Source organism: Thunnus thynnus, chromosome 1 (genome assembly GCF_963924715.1).
Source record: "Thunnus thynnus chromosome 1, fThuThy2.1, whole genome shotgun sequence".
Taxonomy (NCBI): Eukaryota; Metazoa; Chordata; class Actinopteri; order Scombriformes; family Scombridae; genus Thunnus; species Thunnus thynnus.
In genome coordinates, this window is record NC_089517.1 from 4,891,493 (window position 1) to 4,910,263 (window position 18,771).

General features: G+C 36.9%; 2 protein-coding genes and 2 non-coding genes across 5 annotated transcripts; 1 reads left to right on the forward strand and 3 right to left on the reverse strand.

Moving 5' to 3' along the window:
* Window positions 1–924: 924 nt before the first annotated feature.
* On the forward strand, window positions 925–5,455 carry pole3 (polymerase (DNA directed), epsilon 3 (p17 subunit)). Its single transcript, XM_067604334.1, has 4 exons — window positions 925–1,350; window positions 3,117–3,202; window positions 3,422–3,540; window positions 4,303–5,455. The coding sequence occupies exons 1-4, from the start codon at window positions 1,285–1,287 to the stop codon at window positions 4,479–4,481; spliced, it is 450 nt and encodes a 149-aa protein (XP_067460435.1). The 5' UTR covers window positions 925–1,284; the 3' UTR covers window positions 4,482–5,455.
* A 1,761-nt stretch (window positions 5,456–7,216) lies between these two features.
* Window positions 7,217–10,640, reverse strand: rpl12 (ribosomal protein L12). Of its 2 annotated transcripts, none has more exons than XM_067604138.1 (6): window positions 10,481–10,640; window positions 8,840–8,913; window positions 8,387–8,485; window positions 7,901–7,982; window positions 7,698–7,784; window positions 7,217–7,369 (listed from the first exon to the last, which is right to left on the reverse strand). In XM_067604138.1, the coding sequence occupies exons 1-6, from the start codon at window positions 10,515–10,517 to the stop codon at window positions 7,251–7,253; spliced, it is 498 nt and encodes a 165-aa protein (XP_067460239.1). In that variant the 5' UTR covers window positions 10,518–10,640; the 3' UTR covers window positions 7,217–7,250. The 2 variants fall into 2 exon arrangements, with proteins under 2 accessions (XP_067460239.1, XP_067460322.1); XM_067604221.1 differs by having other exon boundaries at window positions 10,394–10,635.
* LOC137189742 (small nucleolar RNA SNORA65) lies at window positions 7,496–7,622 on the reverse strand. Its single transcript, XR_010929729.1, has one exon. It is a non-coding gene; the product is annotated as a small nucleolar RNA SNORA65 (small nucleolar RNA).
* On the reverse strand, window positions 8,673–8,799 carry LOC137189749 (small nucleolar RNA SNORA65). Its single transcript, XR_010929732.1, has one exon. It is a non-coding gene; the product is annotated as a small nucleolar RNA SNORA65 (small nucleolar RNA).
* Window positions 10,641–18,771: the final 8,131 nt, after the last annotated feature.

An 18,771-nucleotide genomic window follows, 5' to 3' on the forward strand; every position in this document is an offset into this window, starting at 1 on the left:
GTTACTCAAGGAAACGCAGCACAGTCTCAAAAAAAATGACAACCTAAACCCCCCAAATATAATATATTCAAAAAAATCAGAAAAATGAACAGTGCTTTAAAAAACCTAATTGCAACAGCAGATTTAACATATTTAAATATATATACATATATACCTGTTTTGAGATCTAAAAACCTAGTAATCTAATTATGTAAGCGTTGTTTTATTCATATTTGTCAAGTTGTTTATTTTATTTAACTTTTTAATTTCATGAACATACAGACATTCAGCAATGAAATCGAAATATAAATTCTTGTGCAATTTGTTGTGCAAAACATAAATTATATGTCAAGTAAATACAATTAAAGAAATATATAAAATGGAATACTATTCAACCCCAATAAGATCCTTACAATATAATCAAATAATATCCCAAACCCAATAGGTAAACCATAATAACAATAAAGGACGACATAAAATTATTTTATTTATTTTTTATTTTCCTCTTTCTCTGTATTGATCACATGAATGAACATGAGGTGCATACTTGGGAACAAAACAACACATAAGAAACAGAAAGATTCTTTATGAAAATAATAATAATATGAGAAGAGAGGTTTTTGGTGTCAAACCTACACTTATGAATATAAAATTTATAAGCTAAGCTAAGATAAGATTAATGACGTATGCTTCTCTCTCATTCAACCCAAATAGTACAATTTTATAAATAAAGCAGTCAGCCATATTTTAAATTGATAATTAATAAACTTAGCAACCTCGTGTCAGTCTTGAAGTAAAGAGCAAAATTAACACGATAATTAATATTCTTAAATCTTTTAAAAAAATGTTTATTCAATCATTTAAATTAATTTATTTAGCTCGTGTTTTTTCTTCTTCTTCTTCTTTTATGTTAATTACGTAACGGTCGACGTACGTCACGCACGCGTCAGAGGTCGAAGTTGAGAGGTGACGGAGGAGGGCTCGTGGTTGGAAGGTTCGCGGGAAACGTCTCAAAACAAACCGATTCTGATGGACACGCGAGCAGCTTCTCACCGAGTCATAAAGAGTTAATAAAACGTTAACGTCTTCTTTATAACGTACGTCTAATAACTCAACATTCCGGTGAAACGGAAAGAGCCGGTAACGTTAGCTAGCTACTTTACGGAGCTCAGGTTAGCGCTGGTCGGTTAGCAGCTCACTCGGGCTTCACACGAGAGGCAACGGACGTAACGGCTGACCGGTAACCGTTAACCGTGACGGACGGTGAAGCTAACGGACAGCAGGGTTGAAGACTCGGTGAGTGAAATGGCAGAAAGACCAGAAGACCTGAACCTTCCCAACGCGGTCATCACCCGCATCATCAAGGAGGCGGTGAGTGAGCGCTGAGAGCCTCGTTTTAATCATCTTATCTGTGTCTGAACAATCTATAAACTAACTGTAGATTTAAATAAATATAACAGCACTACTGAATGTACTGCGTTACTTTCTACCATTGGCAACGACGAGCAAATACTTGATATTTGAGCTTAAATGTTTGGATTATTTTTCAGATAATTATTAATTAGTCTATTAAAGATAGCGCTGGAGCAACAAGTTAACATGCAGAGTAAAGGACACACAGTTATTCAAGTTTAAAGCTACTTGAGGGGACATTTTAGGGATAAATATGTGCTATGTGATTGCTCTTTGTGTTAAAGGGCAGGTTCACAATTTCTAAGTCTCTTTCAAAGGACCAGTGTGTAGGATTTAGTGGCATCTAGCGGTGAGGTTGCAGATTGCAACCAACTAAATAACCTACGGTGGCCGCGAAACTCACCAAAAACAAGAAGGCCCCCTCTAGAAGCAGTGTTTGGTTTGTCCATTCTGGGCTTCTGTAGAAACACGACAGGCTCCATGGAAGAGGACCCAATGTAGGTTGGATATAAAGGGCTCATTCTAAGGTAACAAAAACTCAATGATTCTTATTTTCAGGTGATTATGCATTAATTAAAACATACTTATGAATATTATATTCCATTTCTGCAAAGTCTGGTCCGCTAGATGCCACTAAATTCTACACACTGCACCTTTAAAACAACAGTCAGGAGCCCAAATGAACAGTGAAACATGTTTTTCTTGCTGTAATCATTCGTCCTGTTCATACTGACCACTAGCAGATCCCTTCATAATGCACTTACAAAGGAAGTGATGGGGGACAAAAATGTATTTAAAAGTTTATCTGAAGCTAATATGAAGCTTCAGCGTCCAAATGAGTCAAATCAAGTAGATATCTTTCAACGTTACAGTCTTTTTTGCGCCAAAGTCCCTCTTTTTGTCACTATACTTCCACCACAGCTCAACAGGGAAACACTGTCTGAGGAAACACAAAGAGGGAATTTGATGCTAAAAATCCACTTGATATGACTAACTCAGACTGCTGAATCCTCATATAAGCTTCACATCAACTTTTAAATGACTGTGTGGACACACTGTGGATTTTGGCCTCCATCACTTACATTGAAAGCACATTTGAAGGGGATCTTTTAGCCAGTATGAACAGGAGGACTGATTATAGCGAGGGAAACCTCTTTCAATGTCCATATGGACACCTGACTGCTGTTTTAAGACACACTTGAAACATTGTGATTCTGTCCTTTTTAAGAGAAAATACAAGTGCTATAAGTATTTTCTTCTCTATGGCAAGACCTGCTTTTTAACCTTTATATAACCAGGGAAGCCTCCTTGAGATAAAAAATCTCTTAAGAAAGAACACAGAAATACCACAAAATAAGAATTAAACATAAGTGGAATTATAAAATACTTTATAAAAAAAAAAAAAAACTAAACTAAAAATACAAGCTGCAGACATCTATAATTGTATTTTGAGAAAAGGATTACTGTATATGTATCTCCCATAATCTAATATTATTTTCAGTAATTATCATCTGTGGTTTATAAGCAAACCAAAGTTCCATGTTTTTGTAATAGAAGAAAAAAGAACAGTTTGCTGTGTTTTACTCATTTATTGCTCACTGCTCTTTTTGCATTGAGTAGTTAACGTCCTTGAGGAAATAAATACTTTTTCTCAGCCTGCTTGTGTTGTGTGATGTGTGAATGTAGCTTTGAGCTAACTCCTCCGCACCGTTTGTTTTCAACAGCTCCCAGATGGGGTGAATGTGTCAAAAGAGGCAAGGAGAGCCATATCCCAAGCTGCCAGCGTGTTTGTGTTGTATGCAACGTCCTGGTAAGAATTCAAATAAAACATTTAGAAAGTCTGACAGAGACTAGAGTACCGATTCACAAAATTCTGTTCGATCCAGGACAATAAAAAGGAGTTTTCCATCAAACAATAAGGAGCATCTCAGTCATTATCAAGCTGAACCACTGAATATGATTTGTAAAACTTTCCATTATACCACATTGTTAAAAAGATGTTTTTTTCTCTCTTTGTATTTTGTCTCAGTGCAAACAACTTTGCCATGAAAGCCAAAAGAAAAACTCTGAACGCAGGAGACGTCTTGGCTGCGATGGAGGAAATGGAGTTTGAACGATTCCTGGAGCCTCTGAGAGAAGCTTTAGAAGGTCAGTTCATCAGTGAGTCTTCTCAGGCTTTAATGGGAAAGATTCACTATTTTAAAGTCTGCCCTAAATGAATAATGAGGAGCCCAAATGAATATTGAAAGAGGTTTTGCTTAATGTAATTATTCCTCTTGTTCATGCTGGCCATTAAAAGGTCCCTTTATAATGTGCTTTCAATTAAAGTAATGGAGGACAAAATCGTTTATCTGAACCTTAAACGAGGCTTCAGTTGTCCAGCTACCTAAAGATGTTCAGTTCACTATCATGTACGACAAAGAAAAGCAGCAAGTTACCCAAATTTGACAACCTAAAACCACCAGATGACTTGCATTTTTGTCGTCTTCGTCTTTGGGAAACAGTGATCGACATGTTTTACTGTTTTCTGACATTTTATTAACCAGACAACTAATCGATTAATCAAGACAATAATCAGCAGATTAATGGATAATGAAAGTAATAGTTGCAGCACTATTAACGTCTAATGTTCTCAGCTTACATTCGAGATGATAAACGTGCAGTTTAATCTGTTTCTTACACTTTTTCTCTTGATTTTTCTTGATTTTTTTTTTTTTTTTTTTTTTAAATGTTGAGGCTCTCTTACTGCAACCCCATGCAAACCACTGCCTTCCTTAGTTACGGTTGCTAAGCTCTGACTGGAGGAGCAAACGATCAAAACACAGATACTAATGTGAAATATAACGACTCTATTAAGCTTCTAATGATGCATGTTTCCTGTTAACGGTGGGCGTTTGTTTTCCTCTACAGTGTACAAGAAGGGCCAGAAGGGAAAGAAGGAGGTGTCGGAGCAGAAGCGCAAAGATAAAGAGAAGAAGACCGACTCTGAGAACGATAAGAGCAGGGAGGAGGAAGAGGAGGAGGAGGAACGCATGGAGGAGGAGCCCGAAGCGGAGAACGAAGCGGAGGAGGAGGAGGTGGAGAACTGAGGACGTTCAAACCACTGAACGACGAGATGCACTCCCGACACCTCCTCTGAGGTTATCACCGTCTGGACCAGAAGAGTCAACACGAATCGACGCTTCACGGTTTCAAAGCAGCAAACCTGTGATGAGCTCATAGGAGGTCAGGGTACGTTTTTGTAGAGTCCAGTTTTTTGTTTTTCTTTTGTTTTTTTCTGTCTTCCAACCAGACGCCCCACAACACAAAAAGCACAACGAAACCACGACGTCAGACTACATCCCGATCTTTGTCCGTTTTGTATTTTCATCATTTTATACATCCACGTTTTGATACAAACACTGTTTTTGTTTCCTCTGTAACTGGATTTCTTGACAGTAAACAATAGATTCTGTGACAGAAATACAAAGACGCTGAGCGCTGAAAGTGACTGATTCTGGCTCTAATCTGTCCTCAATCAACCAAAAACACTGCTGGTAAATAAACAGTCGACCGGTGTTTTTTTTTTTTAGATCTCTTAGTTTGACAAATATGTTTTTCTACATTGAACAAAAGAAACCAAAGTTCTTAAATGTTAAGCGTTGTCTTAACACATGTAGCCGTAGAAGAACTTTGAACAAAACTGTCTTAAAATTGGCAATACTTTGAAGAAAGATGAAAGAATTTGACCAGATGTTTGATGCCCCAGGTTTGACTTTAAGGTGTTTTGGGTTTTTTTTTATTTCTATGCACTGACACCCAACATGTTTGACAAAATACAAGAAAACCAAACTTGCAAAATGTGAGAAATAATGTTGGAATAAAGGCTGCATTTGTCAGAAGAGATAAAAAAAAAAAAAAGTAGATTACAGCTTTGTTTATAAACTGCATTACTTCATATCCAGTAAAAAGATAGTCGGCCCTTTTGTTCCTTATCTGCTGAGTTTCTGAACCATTTATACTTTTGTAGAATTGTATATGACTGGCTGAGATTTCCAATAAATATTTTGTATAAAAAGCAAAACTGCATTGAGTCATAACTGGCTGACAGCATGCATGAACACACACGAAACTAATTAAGAGCTAAATTAAATAAAACTCATATTTAAAAGAAGACAGCATTGAATAGGAAAGATGTTCCAAACTTTAGCTGCATAAACACTGAACGGTTTTGATTATTCTGTGAATCAACAGCTTGTTACCTTTCCAAACCTCACGTACTATAAAATGATAACAGATGCTATAATAGCAGAAAATTATTTATCAGGGACAAAAGAAAACATTGATCTCACACAAGAGAAAATATGTTTTGTACCAGATTTAAATACAAAGCTTCACTTGTCTTTAATTCAAACTAAAAATGAGCAAATGAAGCTTTGTTCTACACGTCTTATAATAAAGTAACTTCTTGATCTAATATTAGAGTTCAGTGTAGAGCTGCAATGATTAGTTGATTGATTAATGTCTTTGATACTGTATATAACTGAATATCTGGGTTTTGGGCTGTTGGACATGAATACGTCTCTGGCTACAGGAAAAGCATAAAAGGTATTTTTCACTATTTTCTGACGATTCATCAACTTAAAGCTTAACTTTTTAAAAATCAGCTGATTAATTGTGAAAATAATCGTCAGTAGCAGCTAACAAATTTCAAACTTGCTGGTGTAATTAAGATGATAAACGATCACATTAAGCAGCTGTCGTTACTAGATGAGACTGATGGAAGGTAATTATATGCAGTTATAGACTCGTCATAGCAGGAAAACCACAGGTGTTAATTAATCAATTAATCATGGCTGCGTTTAATTCAGGTGAGTCTGTGAATTCACTGAAACACTAAAAATGAACATCGCTGTGATTAATGTGATAACTGAAGTCTTGTTCTTTATTATGTTCAATTCTTTATTATAAATTCTTTTTATGATTCAGATATAATTCTTATCTGACAGATGACAGCAGCAGTTTTTATCTGTTCTTACTACAGTGTAGTTCTGTTTGCTCAGTTTCAGGTTTTTCTGGGAGTTTGTCTAATCTGAATGAAGGATCAAAGGATAGACTGAGTTGTACCAATTATTGACGATTATTTTCATTGTTAATTACTCTACAGACTATTTTGATTAATTGATTCGTCTGTAAAATCGAGGAAAAACATCTGACAGTTTGTCAGAGCCCACAGTGAAGTCTGTAATATCTGTCTGATCAACAATCCAAAACCTGAAGATTTAATTTACCGTCACGAAGAAACCAAATATCTTTAATATTTGTTTTTGCTTGAAAATGATTTAATCAAAATGTTTAATTTAAGTTGTTGCAGCTCTACACAAAATGGAAATATACTTTAAATTGAACTCAAGTAACCTCAAACATTAGTGCACATTAAGGAAATGACTGTTTATAACAAACTATTAGGTTTGATGGAAAAGCTCAGAATCACAGTAGTGTCAAGGAATTCTGATTTTAGTATAACTGTCAGGTTATATTGGTGCTGCACACCTGCATTAATATTATGGGATGTCAGAGCATTTAATGAGCCTGTGATTGAGACAACAGTTGATCAGCCAATACAGCACAAGTGCTCAGGCTCAGAGGATACTTTCATTTATTTCTTAAAAACCAACTGAAGTTCTAAAAACAACCTGCTGCTGAAAATTAGTTCACAGGTTTCTTTTAAATCTCAGCTCGAGATACAAAACCAGAACATCAGAACAGGTGCTCGTCCTTCATTTCAGTGTATTAATAGTTTCTGAGTAAACCAAAGGATAAAAAAAAACAAAAAACAAAGACGTTCAGATTTTTCAACATTTTATTTGCGTCCTCATTTAGTCAGATGGGCACTCGACTTTGCCGCTGTTGATGTCATCGATGACATCGTGGGGAGGACGGCCATCGATGGTGCAGCCGACAGACTGAGCGGTACCCAGAATCTCCTTGATGGTTCCTGAAGAAAAATAAATTATAAAAGTGAGCCAATGGCTGTTATCTACCACAAACAAGTGTTAACAGTCAGACATGTTCATGGGCTCATTTGTTTATTTTTAGAGCAATGTGAGAATATTTAAGGCTGGTTTGTTCCAGACTTTTCGGCACAGAGTTGTCCATTAGTTTGGGCAGCTCTGTTTCCTAAAGCTGGGTCAATCTGAGCCTCCACTGGATTATACTCAGTCACTCGGACAGACAGGCATAGTGGCGGGAGGCTGAATGGTTAATAGGTGGACAAAAGAAAACGCGGGGGGTGGGGGGGGGTAGCGTAGTCCTTGTGTTCTTACCGGACAGCTCCCTGGCGATGGAGCGAGGCCTCATGATGCGGGCGATGCCAACAATCTCGTCGAAGGTCACGCTTCCGCTGTGCTTGACTGGAAAATAAATGAAATACAGTCATTCCATTTTCTTACTTCTTTGTTTAACAAAAAAAAAAAAAAAAAAAGAAGTTTGAAATACTGATTGGTTCAAGAATGCCAAAGTCACTTACTGTTCTTGACCTTCTTCCTGTCACGAGGAGGCTCCTTCAGAGCCTTGATGATCAGAGCAGACGCAGAGGGAACCACCTCAACCTGGAAGAAAACCAAGAGTGTCATTATGAGGGCTGCAACCAGTTATTACTGTTTAACCTGCTGATTATTTTCTCAATCATTTAATCTATGAAGTGTTTTTAAATAATTGTAGGGGGTAAATGGCATTCCACAGTGATGTCTCCAGTTTGCTTGTTTTGTCTGATTAACACCTAAAATGTTAAGATATTCAATTTACTGTCATACAACAAAGAAACAGCAAACTCATTTGAGGATCTGGGCTCAAAAGTTTGGCAAACAATTGATCAATTGTCAAAGTAATTGCCATTAACTTTCTGTCCGACTAATCATTGCAGCTCTAGTAATTAAATCAATGTTCATCATCCTGACTCGACACAGCAGGCTGTGAGGAGTTACTGAAGCTCTGGCAGATGTTCAGTACGTACCGTTGCCTGTCTGTTCTGGATGGTCAGCTTCACAGTGATCCTCAGGCCCTTCCAGTCACCGGTGGCCTTGGCAATGTCGTCACCAACTTTCTTGGGAGACTGACAAGGAAAAAAAACAAGAAGTGATGAGCTTAAATCAGCTGCTACAGAAAACAGATCCCTCAAAACAAGACAACTGAACTCAGACCAAAGCTGAAACTTACAAGGTAACGTAACTTACAATTTTATTAACGCCATAATTATTGTTACATTTTACAGTAACTCAGCAGGATAACAGAGGTTCAGGATTTGTTCCAGACTTTTCGGCACAGAGTTGTCCATTAGTTTGAGCAGCCCTGTTTCCTAAAGCTGGGTCAATCTGAGCCTCCACTGGATTATACTCAGTCACTCGGACAGACAGGCATAGTGGCGGGAGGCTGCTCCGACTACAGAGAAATATATCTGAGTACTCACCAGACCCAGAGGTCCGATTTTGGGGGCCAGAGCTGAGGTGGCGCCAACTTCTCCTCCTGTGCACCTCATGTACACTGCAAGACAAGAACCAAGACTGATTATACTGTAAAACATCCTTAATATACAGGTCTGCTTCATTATGAGCACGGCACTGATGTGAACAGTGTCTACGCTCTTGGAGGAACCTTTACAAAATCCCATGTTTTGAGTTGAGATTATGTTCAAGACTTTATCTGAACAACTTCTCCCTGTAATTAACAGACTGAGTCGATCAGTGTTTCTTTAGACGAGTTTCGGCCCGTAGAGATTAACTGAATCTCTTAATATATGGGACGGGACACCAAACATTTTATGCAAACGCTATTTAATTTGAAACACCTCTATCATTACTTTTAACACTGAAACAAGAAGGTGGGATGAGTGTGAATATTAGTCAAACTATTAACTGTAGGGTGTATTTGGCACATCGCTCAGATTCAGATAAATGTACTTTTGTTTTAAAAGAAAAAAGTGCTTGTTAAAGAGCTGAGAAATGACACATTAAAATATATGCTAATATGAGTAATTTATGGAGCAGTGCTCGTACAGATGTTACGGCAGGATTAATTGTCTCAAAAGGAAGTATCAGTTTGTACGCACTCAGTGGTCATACATTATGTCTGATTTCTGTCATTAAATAATTGTAGAAATGACATTGTCTGCAGATTCATGAAGCCGTTTCCATGTTACACCATTTAAACTAAATTTGCTTTATGTGCAAAAAAGATTTAGAATCATTGACTAAATAATCCATCAATAAGTAGGTCAAATCAAAAGGAGGGCATGCATATAGTAAATCAATACATACACTAATTAAGCTAGAATAAATTAAATATTTAGTATTGGGAACTTTTAGAATACAGATATCTTAATTTAAAAATCCTGTAAATCTTTACAAACTGCTTCAGCCCTCAACAATTAACCTACTCTAATAAAGAACATTTTCTAGTTAACTTACCTTATGTAACAAGCGTTAGTTGCACTGTAGCAATTTAGTATAGTGCAAGAATATTGGCCTATTATACTCTACATTTTAATGCCGTAGGCTACACTAAAGGACGAGTTCACAATTTTTTAAATCTGTCTTAAAACAACCAGGAGCCCAAATGAACATTGAGAAGGTTTTTCATGCTGCAATCACTTACAAGTCATTTGAATGGGATCTTTCAATATCCAGTATTAACAGGAGGAATTACTACAGCAAGTCAAACCTGTGTGTTCATATGGACACCTGACTGTTTTAAGACGCTTGAAAAACTATGAAACTTTCCTTTAACTCGAGCAAGAAGAAACGTCAGCTTTCAGGTTCTGTCAACACCCGTGATGCTAAATTAGCAGCTAGCTGGATAAGCCCACGTGGAATCGACCGTGTTTCGCCCCAGACACCAGATTTCTCATTACACCACCACAAAAGTATCAAATTTCACATGCGAGAAACAAAACATTGCAGGCTAGCGACATGATTTAAGATATTTAAGCTCTCTTCTTCGCGTTTCGTGCCCCTTCTTTAGTTACCGTTTTCTCTCCGGCACGAACGACTCCATCTTGGATGTGAACAAGCTTCTTCAAGCTTTTATTACCCACTTGACAGTGAAAACATACCAACTTTAATCTCGTTGGGGTCGAATTTGGGAGGCATGTTGCTGCTGTGTAGGTTGAGCTCAGTTCAGCTTGGTTGGTGAGGGTGTCGGATGAACCCGGGCTCGGGACGACCGATTACTGTTGCACCTTCACCGCTAACGGGAGAAAGAAAGGCCGAATACCGGCTGCGGAAAGATATATATATGCGCCAAGTATCGCGAGATGTTGCGAGCGTAGAGGTTACGAGTCAGCTCTCGTGACGTAGCTTTTATTTTATTTTATTTTATTTTATTTATTTATTTATTTTTTTTAGATATTTAGATAGATAGATAGAAGAAATTAATTTTGTATTTTATGAACATTTCTAAGGTCCTGCATGGCAAAACAGAGATTGACAAAAACCATAAGGACATAACTGGAGCAGAGCCTACTCCTTCCATTGTAAGTTTTTGCAGTGGCAGTCAAGGTTATCAAACCTACTTTGATAATGTGAAGCACTGGGAATAGCGTGTATTACTTATTTTTCTCATACAAATGTAACTGACACCATTGATATGACATACATAATGGATCTAAATTTGGCATTGTGATAGTTTGGAATCGTAAAACTCAAATGAGGTATTTGTTTATTTCAGCAGGCAGCTGTAGAGAGTCCAGATGAGACTGATGTTGGGGTCACTGTTACACTGTCGCCACTGATTGAGGACAACTCTCAACACAGTGGAGTAAGTTCCTCAACTTCCCAATAAAGTCATTATAATTTGGTTTTCCCCCTCAGTTTTGAATTTCTTGAGTGTTGGTCCTGAAGCCAACAGTCTAAAAGTAACCTTAATGAATTATGTTAATATACAGTTATTGTTGTTATGTGTAGGAATGATATATCGCTTACAGACTGACACACTTTGCCTCACACTAGGATGACAATGGATCCACTAAAGCAGCAATCGATCAGCTGACGGTACCGGAAAGCCACCTGTCAAAAGATGTCATTGTGTGTGTATGTGGAAAGCTGACATAACAGAACTCAAAGTTATGACTGTTGTATCCCATACAGATGAAAAATGTAGCTGACTGAGCAGATGTCACAAATATGTTCCTGTTGTGGATGGTCATGAAAGACAGGTAGTACTTATTCTTTTGTCATTTTTTTTGCCTTCTAAATAACAAAATGACAGATGTAATTTCTAAAACTGTGGGTTCTAAAACTCTAATATGGTATTTAGTGACTTTTGCAGGAGGCTTTAGAGAGTCTGGACAGCAGTGATGTAGAGGCCACCCCTCATCCGTCAACACGGCACGAGGAAGACGTTCCAAACAGTGATGGCGATTCCTCACCCACCTCTGAAAAGGTACAACACTTTGGAATATTTTACAGCACCAAAGAACTGATATGACAGCAGACATGTGGGGTCATTGGGATGAATGCAATGTATGTAGTGGGAGGATGGAGTTAAAACAGAAAAGGTCATGAGGTCACCAAAGTTGACTAGAGTTCTTCCTCTGAGCAGCATGAATGTGCTCTCAAACCTTCATGGCAATCTATCCAATAAATAGTTCAAGACATTAAATTCAAAAGGTGAAGTAATGGGATCAATTTAGGGATTATGATTGCACTCATCAAATATCCATCCACTGTTTAGATTTAGTCATAGATCTCGTGCAAGTGGAGCATTTTGGCCACATGGTGGAGTAAGAGGAGAAGTCATGAGGTCACCCAAAATTAAATGAGTTAATTCTGTTGGCTGCATGAATGTGTTCACTAAGTGTCAGATGAATGTAATCAGATCAGTTATCAAATTAGATTATTTCATTATAGGGTGATGTTAGAGAAAAGCTGATGGTGACAATTGAACTGATGTGTTTCATTCCCTGAGAATCACAAGTAGACTCAGCAAAGTGATCTGGCTGTTACAATAGAGATGTTTGTCCTGGAGGTGGCGCTATGTAAAAGTTAATACGGCCACCACAGTCGAGAGGTGTCTTCCTGTACGGACCGTGAATGCACAAACTAGTGTCATGGCATTCAAATAATTACATTTTGCTGGGCTGTACATTAACTTTTTGTTAAATGTCCATAATAATACTTCAGACACATGTTAATCTGCAGAAATGGAGATTGTGGTGGAAGAAGTATTCAGATCATTTACTTCAGTAAAAGTTCTAATACAACAATGTAAAAATACTCCATTACAAATAAAAGTCCTACATGAAAAATCCTCCTATAGCAAAACTACATAAGTATTATGAGCTTGATGTAGTTAAAGTATTGCAGTAAAAGTACATAAGTATTATGAGCTTGATGTAGTTAAAGTATTGCAGTAAAAGTACATAAGTATTATGAGCTTGATGTAGTTAAAGTATTGCAGTAAAAGTACATAAGTATTATGAGCTTGATGTAGTTAAAGTATTGCAGTAAAAGTACATAAGTATTATGAGCTTGATGTAGTTAAAGTATTGCAGTAAAAGTAGTGGTTTGGTCCCTCTGACTGATATATTATTATATATGACATCATTAGATTATTAATAGTGAAGCATCAGTGTTAGAGCAGCATGTTACTGTTGTAGCTGCTGGAGGTGGAGCTAGTTTACACTACTTTATATACAGTTACCTAGTTTAGTCCAGTGGTTCCCAACCTAGGGCTCGGGCCCCTCCAAAGGGTCAGCAGATAAATCTGAGGGGTCGTGAGATGATTAATGGGAGAGGAAAGAAGAAAAAACAAAGTTCTTTCATGTGAACACACTCATAGCTCAGTCAAAACCCAGAGCTGACTGAGCTGGTTGTGATTCTGTTTATACTGGTTATACTGGGTATCTAGGATGGCCAGTGAAGCCAGACTAAAATGAACTTCCTCTGTGATACAGACCTCAGGGTTTTTAATACCATGGTTGACTTGCCTTGTTGTTTTTTTTAAATGTTGTGTTCAATAAAGCATTAAAAAAATACATTTTAATCTCAAGCAGCAAAATCAAAAAACAACAAAAACCCAAACAATTTTAAAACATATAAAGTTATTGACTAATGTTACTTGATTATTAATCTGTACCCTTTATTTATTTTTTCCTCCTCATATATATATATATATATTTTACTGAATGTAAAAACATTCTTGCACAATCTCCTTTACCAAATGTTTTTTATTTTTATTTTATTATGTCATAATTGAATTCCCCGACACTTTGTTTCCTCTTTTTTGTTCCTCATACTTTTTTTTTTAAATTTCACTGTTTTCAATACAGTTGAGAAAAAATGTTTTAATCTCTGCTGATTTACACATTTCTCATAATGGCAAAACATTATATAGACAAAGCCAGATTTATTAAAACTCTCCACCCATTTTCCATGTTTTTATAATTAGTTTAGATGTAAATCGAAAATCTAAATAAATATACTAACCTTTAATTCGAACACCAATTTATGTTAATTTATCTTTTTAAACTTTATTCATTGTATTATTTATGCTGTATTATTTACTATTTATATATTTTAATTGACTTCATTATTTTTAATAGTTTTATTGTGTAGTTTTGTTTTGTTTTCTCTCACTCAGACACTCATGCCCAGATTGTTAATACCACGGTTGACTTGTCTTGTTGTTTGTTAATTTACTGTTCAATAAAGCATTAAAAAGTAATATTTTAATCTAACATAGATTGGGATAAAAAAAACAAAAAAGCCTGGCTTTTACGTTATAAATACCCTTTCTAATAAGGTCAAGCTCTGTTTTTGTTCTCTACCAACTCCTGAGGGAAATATCTGGCTCTTTAGCTGCTAAATGCTCCACTATGTTCACCAGCTAGTCTACAGCTAACTGTGTCTGTTTGCTGCTGAGCAGGAAGTGTACAGCGGCTTTTTAGAGCTTTTTCACTGATAACAGCTGCCTGCTGCTGCGGCTGGAAACCAGATAGAGTCAGAGTGAAAACAATAAAGCCTCGGCGCCTTAAATAAAACAAAAAAATATCACAGAAAGACACTAAAATGTTCAGTAGAGCTGAGGGTGATAATTCTCTGCAGGTTAATCAAGACTCCCTTCTCACATTACACATAATATTTGCTTTTATCAATATATGAATCAGTGTAGCTTTAAAGATCCCCTCCAGACATTTTAAGATATATATATATATATGTATATATAATAAATATATTCAGCTTTGAATAATAATTGGTGTCTGATTTGTTTTTTTCACATAAAAGTGAGTTTAATAAAATCCTTAGAGATCCCCTCCAGACACGTTTGAGGACATATAACAAGACTCTGCTTTGACTAATAATCTGTGTCTGATATGGTTTTACCTCATAAAATTTGAATTCCTTAAAAATCCTTCAAATGGCATCTCCTCCTTCTGCCTCAATCTGTTAATATGCAAATATATTTTATTTCAGAAGTTTAACTGCTGGACATCAGATGTCTCCTCCTTCACTGTAAAGTCTCAGTGTTTATGCTCTGGAGGCTTCGAGTCTCCACATCTCACTTGTTTAAGCTGCATATTGGACCACGATTGGCTGCAAAATGAGGCATTTGAATAAATAAAAAAAAAAAATAAAATAATAGAATGAGATTTCCTGAATAAACAAAGCTTCATTTTAAGCTCAGAGAAACTTTCCACCTTCAGCAGGCGAATGTGAAAACAGCCTTCTGGTGTCAAACTCTGCACATGAATCATTCTGCACAGCGAAGCTCAAACATCAAAGTGAAGGAACAAGAAGAAAAATAGATTCTTGACTGGAGGGGGGACATTAAAATTACATCCTTCTCCCTCATTGAAAAACCCATGAATATGCAAATATTTAAGTTTGACCGTAAGATTCGAGACGTCTCCTCCTTCGCTTTAAAGTTCATTCACATGGCACTGGTTTAAGGTGCGTACCGGGGCACGATTGGCTCCGAACTAGTCATGATGTCACAAATCCTGCTCATACTGTTGGTACATGGTGCAACTTTCCTCTTTCAGCAGGTGAATGTGAAAACAAACTCTGCACAGACATCATTCTGCACTGAAGTAGACGCACTAAAGCCGGTTTACTGCTCCAGTCTGTTATATGTCGAAGGCTGTTATGAGGGATTTCGCTTGTGTTTTAATGGATTTTGAGATGCTGAGAGTTTTGTCGGTGCAGTGGAAAGTTATTTTCTGAGAGCTGGTTCGTGCACTCAGAGGAGGCCAAAAGTGCTGCATGTGGGTGCTGAGTGGATGAACATCCTCTGTAGGATAATGGGGCCTGTAGCTGCAGGTGTTTTCTGTGTTTCCAGTGTATGTTATCAGGTGAATCATCATGACTGTTGTGTTGCATGTAGAAGCTGTGTTTTTTCCCTGTTTTGATTCCTGAAGGACTTTTTTTTTTTTTTTTGACTCAGAGCTGCTCTACAGGAATAGAAACAGAACACAGTAAGTGGGTGAGAAGCAGAGATCATCACTGTTGTGCTGTTTAATATGCATCATGAAAAATCTGTGAGGATAGTCAGGAATTCACAACTCAAATTATAAAAGGACAGCCTGCTGTTTGTTTTCATTAACACTTAAAGGAAATATCACATTTAAATAATCCTGGCTTTCATGGTGAGAGGGGGTTTTAAGCTTGAATAATAATTATTATTTGTATAGAACTTTTTAAAACACCAAATGTCCTTCACGGGATACAAATAAGAGGAAACAGTAAGACTTAAACAATGAGGAAATTACAATAAGGATAAAAATCAATATAGAGATAAAATATGATTAAAATAGCAAATGGAGGGAAACTAAATAAAAGACATTAACAACAGCAGGACTTAGTTTAAGTATGTTTGATGCTTGTTTTTGCTTTAAATGCTTTTTTAAAGCTGAAATATGTTTTTCTCTGTTGCTGTCTGAGCTGCTGAAAAGCCGAATAAATGGTAAATGGACTGTATAACATTTTTCTAGTCTTTTGACCACTCAAAGCACTTTTACATGTCAACATTCGCCCTTTCACAAACACATTCACACACATTCACACACACATTCACACGCTGATGGAAGTAGCTGCCATGCAAGGTGCCAACCTGCTCATCAGGATCTATTTTAATGCCCATTCACACACCGCTGTCACAGCCATCGGGGGCAATTTGAGGTTCAGTATCTTGCCCAAGGACACATGCGGACTGGAGGAGCCGGGAATCAAACCATCGACCCTCTGATTAGTGGACGACCCGCTCCACCTCCTGAGCCACAGCCGCCTCGTTAAGTAATATTAGTGATATTAAGTTCTTATTTCTTATTTCCGTTTACTATTCCCAGTTCTTATTTCTTATTTCCGTTTACTATTCCCAGAAAATCCCAGAAAAACTTTTGACCTACACTTGTTTTCCAACTTTTACATCATTGCATCACTTTTATATTTCCTTGTTATATAATTATATTTTTATGGTGTTTTATTAAATGTTATTGTCATTTCAATTTTAATTCTGTTTTTATTTCATGTCATTGTTTTAGTATTTTTTATATGCACATCTGTTCATTTTGCACTTTTATCTGTTTTATTTTCAAACTTTGTTCTTATTCTGGCATTTTTATGCTCTTTACATGAACTTATTGATTTTATTAGCATCTTATTTGTTTAATTTTTGTGATCAAATTTTTATTTTATTACACAATAAAGTACAGAAAGGCATATGCACGTTACAGAATAGTAAAAAAAAATATATACATCATATACGTATACATACGGCAATATTCAAATACACATGAGTAATCAACTAAAATAAAGTAAAAATAGATAAATAAAGCATCTTATTTGTTTATGTTTGAACTCGTTTCATCTGTTTTATAACAGTGCTGCTTGATTTCTGTGCTCTCATGTTTCTGTTCTCTTGTACGTCATATGGAGGAGGCTCACATGGGTTTATGATTTTTTTTTTATTCCTTATATCATTTTTAATCTGGAAAACACTTTGTTTATGCTTGAAAAGTGTCATATAAATAATATTATTATCATTTTCATCTGAATGTCTTTATGTTTTTGTTTTCCTTTGTAAAAGTGCAATAACATTAATGGTGAGGATGATGATTAAATAGCTAAAAGAGAAGAAAAAAGGGAGAAAAATATCTTTTTTTTTTATTATAAGCTGCAGCTGAATGTTCTTACATCCAACAGTGGGAACGACTTGAATCAGCGATGGAGGAAACAGATGCTGGACTCACTCTCTGGTGATTTTTAGTGCGTTCGTGTGTGTGAACGACCTGGTTTGTAACATGTAAACTAGTTCAGTACAGTAATGTCATGTTACACCAGCGTGAGACATGAAGGAGTCCGGTTACGTTCCTGATGCAATTACATTTCCCTTCTCTTGTTTTTCTGTTTGTATGTGTGTGTGTGTGTGTGTGTATGAGTACAGGCGTGGAACAGTGTGGAGGGTATGGCAGCTGCTATTTCTGCATAAACAAACTGAGCCTGAAGCAGAACCTGCGAGCCAATGTTGACATAACACACACACACACACACACACGGAGTTCGACAGCTCATTTGTTAAACTCGGGGGAATGATTCGATTTCAGCAGCGTTCCTCTCCTCCCTCTCATCCTCCTGCTTGACCTTTTCCTTGTGTTTTCCAATCAGCAGCTCCTCTCCTCTTTTTCTTTGCTCTAATTTCTCTGCTTTACAATTTCCTCTATTGATTTTTGAACTACAGTCAGGGGGAATCTAGGCTAAGCAAACAGCTTGTTTGGATTCAAACGAGGGGAAGAAATTGTCTTTGGATTGTCAATCTATGAGCGAGCTCATCAATAGTTACAAACCTTCACCACCTGGTTCAGACTCATTTGGCTCTGATTGGGTTTGAGAGAAGAAGGTCGATGCACCAACTTTAATCTTCACTTCATTAAGTGCACAATCAAGCCTTGATTAAAGTCACTTAAAGAGTCTTTGTACAATCAATGAATTAAGGAAGGAAGCAGCAGACAACATGAGTACGTCTCAACCATGGCGCCCAGTGTTCATGTGAAAATGATTAATGTCTGCACTAGTGTTTCCAGGTCGTTTTAATAAGACCTCTGCCCACATTTAAACACTTGAACAACACAAAACAGCAAAATCTTCATCCTCCGTTCAGCTGGCAAACAACAGAGCTGCATCACAGCCAACATCTGGTGAGAAGGACCCAATCAGCAGATCCCTGCAGAGCGTCAGCCTGTTCGACCTCCAGTCTCCTGCTCTGTGATCACTGTGTTGTCACGCAGCCAAAGTGACGATATAGTTCGTCTCTTTTACATATTTTTCTGTTTCTGTTGTCAGACAACGGAACGAGAATGAAATTTAATGGCAGACCATAAACTCTATGAGTGATCACAGAGAAGATTTG

Excerpts from the sequence above, each read along its gene's own strand:
- pole3 (XM_067604334.1), top strand. The coding sequence starts at position 1,285 with ATGGCAGAAAGACCAGAAGACCTGAACCTTCCCAACGCGGTCATCACC. Across the intron at positions 1,351-3,116 it reads CCCGCATCATCAAGGAGGCG|CTCCCAGATGGGGTGAATGT; the intron begins GTGAGTGAGCGC and ends TGTTTTCAACAG. Across the intron at positions 3,203-3,421 it reads GTGTTGTATGCAACGTCCTG|TGCAAACAACTTTGCCATGA; the intron begins GTAAGAATTCAA and ends ATTTTGTCTCAG.
- rpl12 (XM_067604138.1), bottom strand. The coding sequence starts at position 10,517 with ATGCCTCCCAAATTCGACCCCAACGAGATTAAAGTTG. Across the intron at positions 7,983-8,386 it reads TCCAGAACAGACAGGCAACG|GTTGAGGTGGTTCCCTCTGC; the intron begins GTACGTACTGAA and ends GTTTTCTTCCAG. Across the intron at positions 7,370-7,697 it reads CATCGCCAGGGAGCTGTCCG|GAACCATCAAGGAGATTCTG; the intron begins GTAAGAACACAA and ends ATTTTTCTTCAG.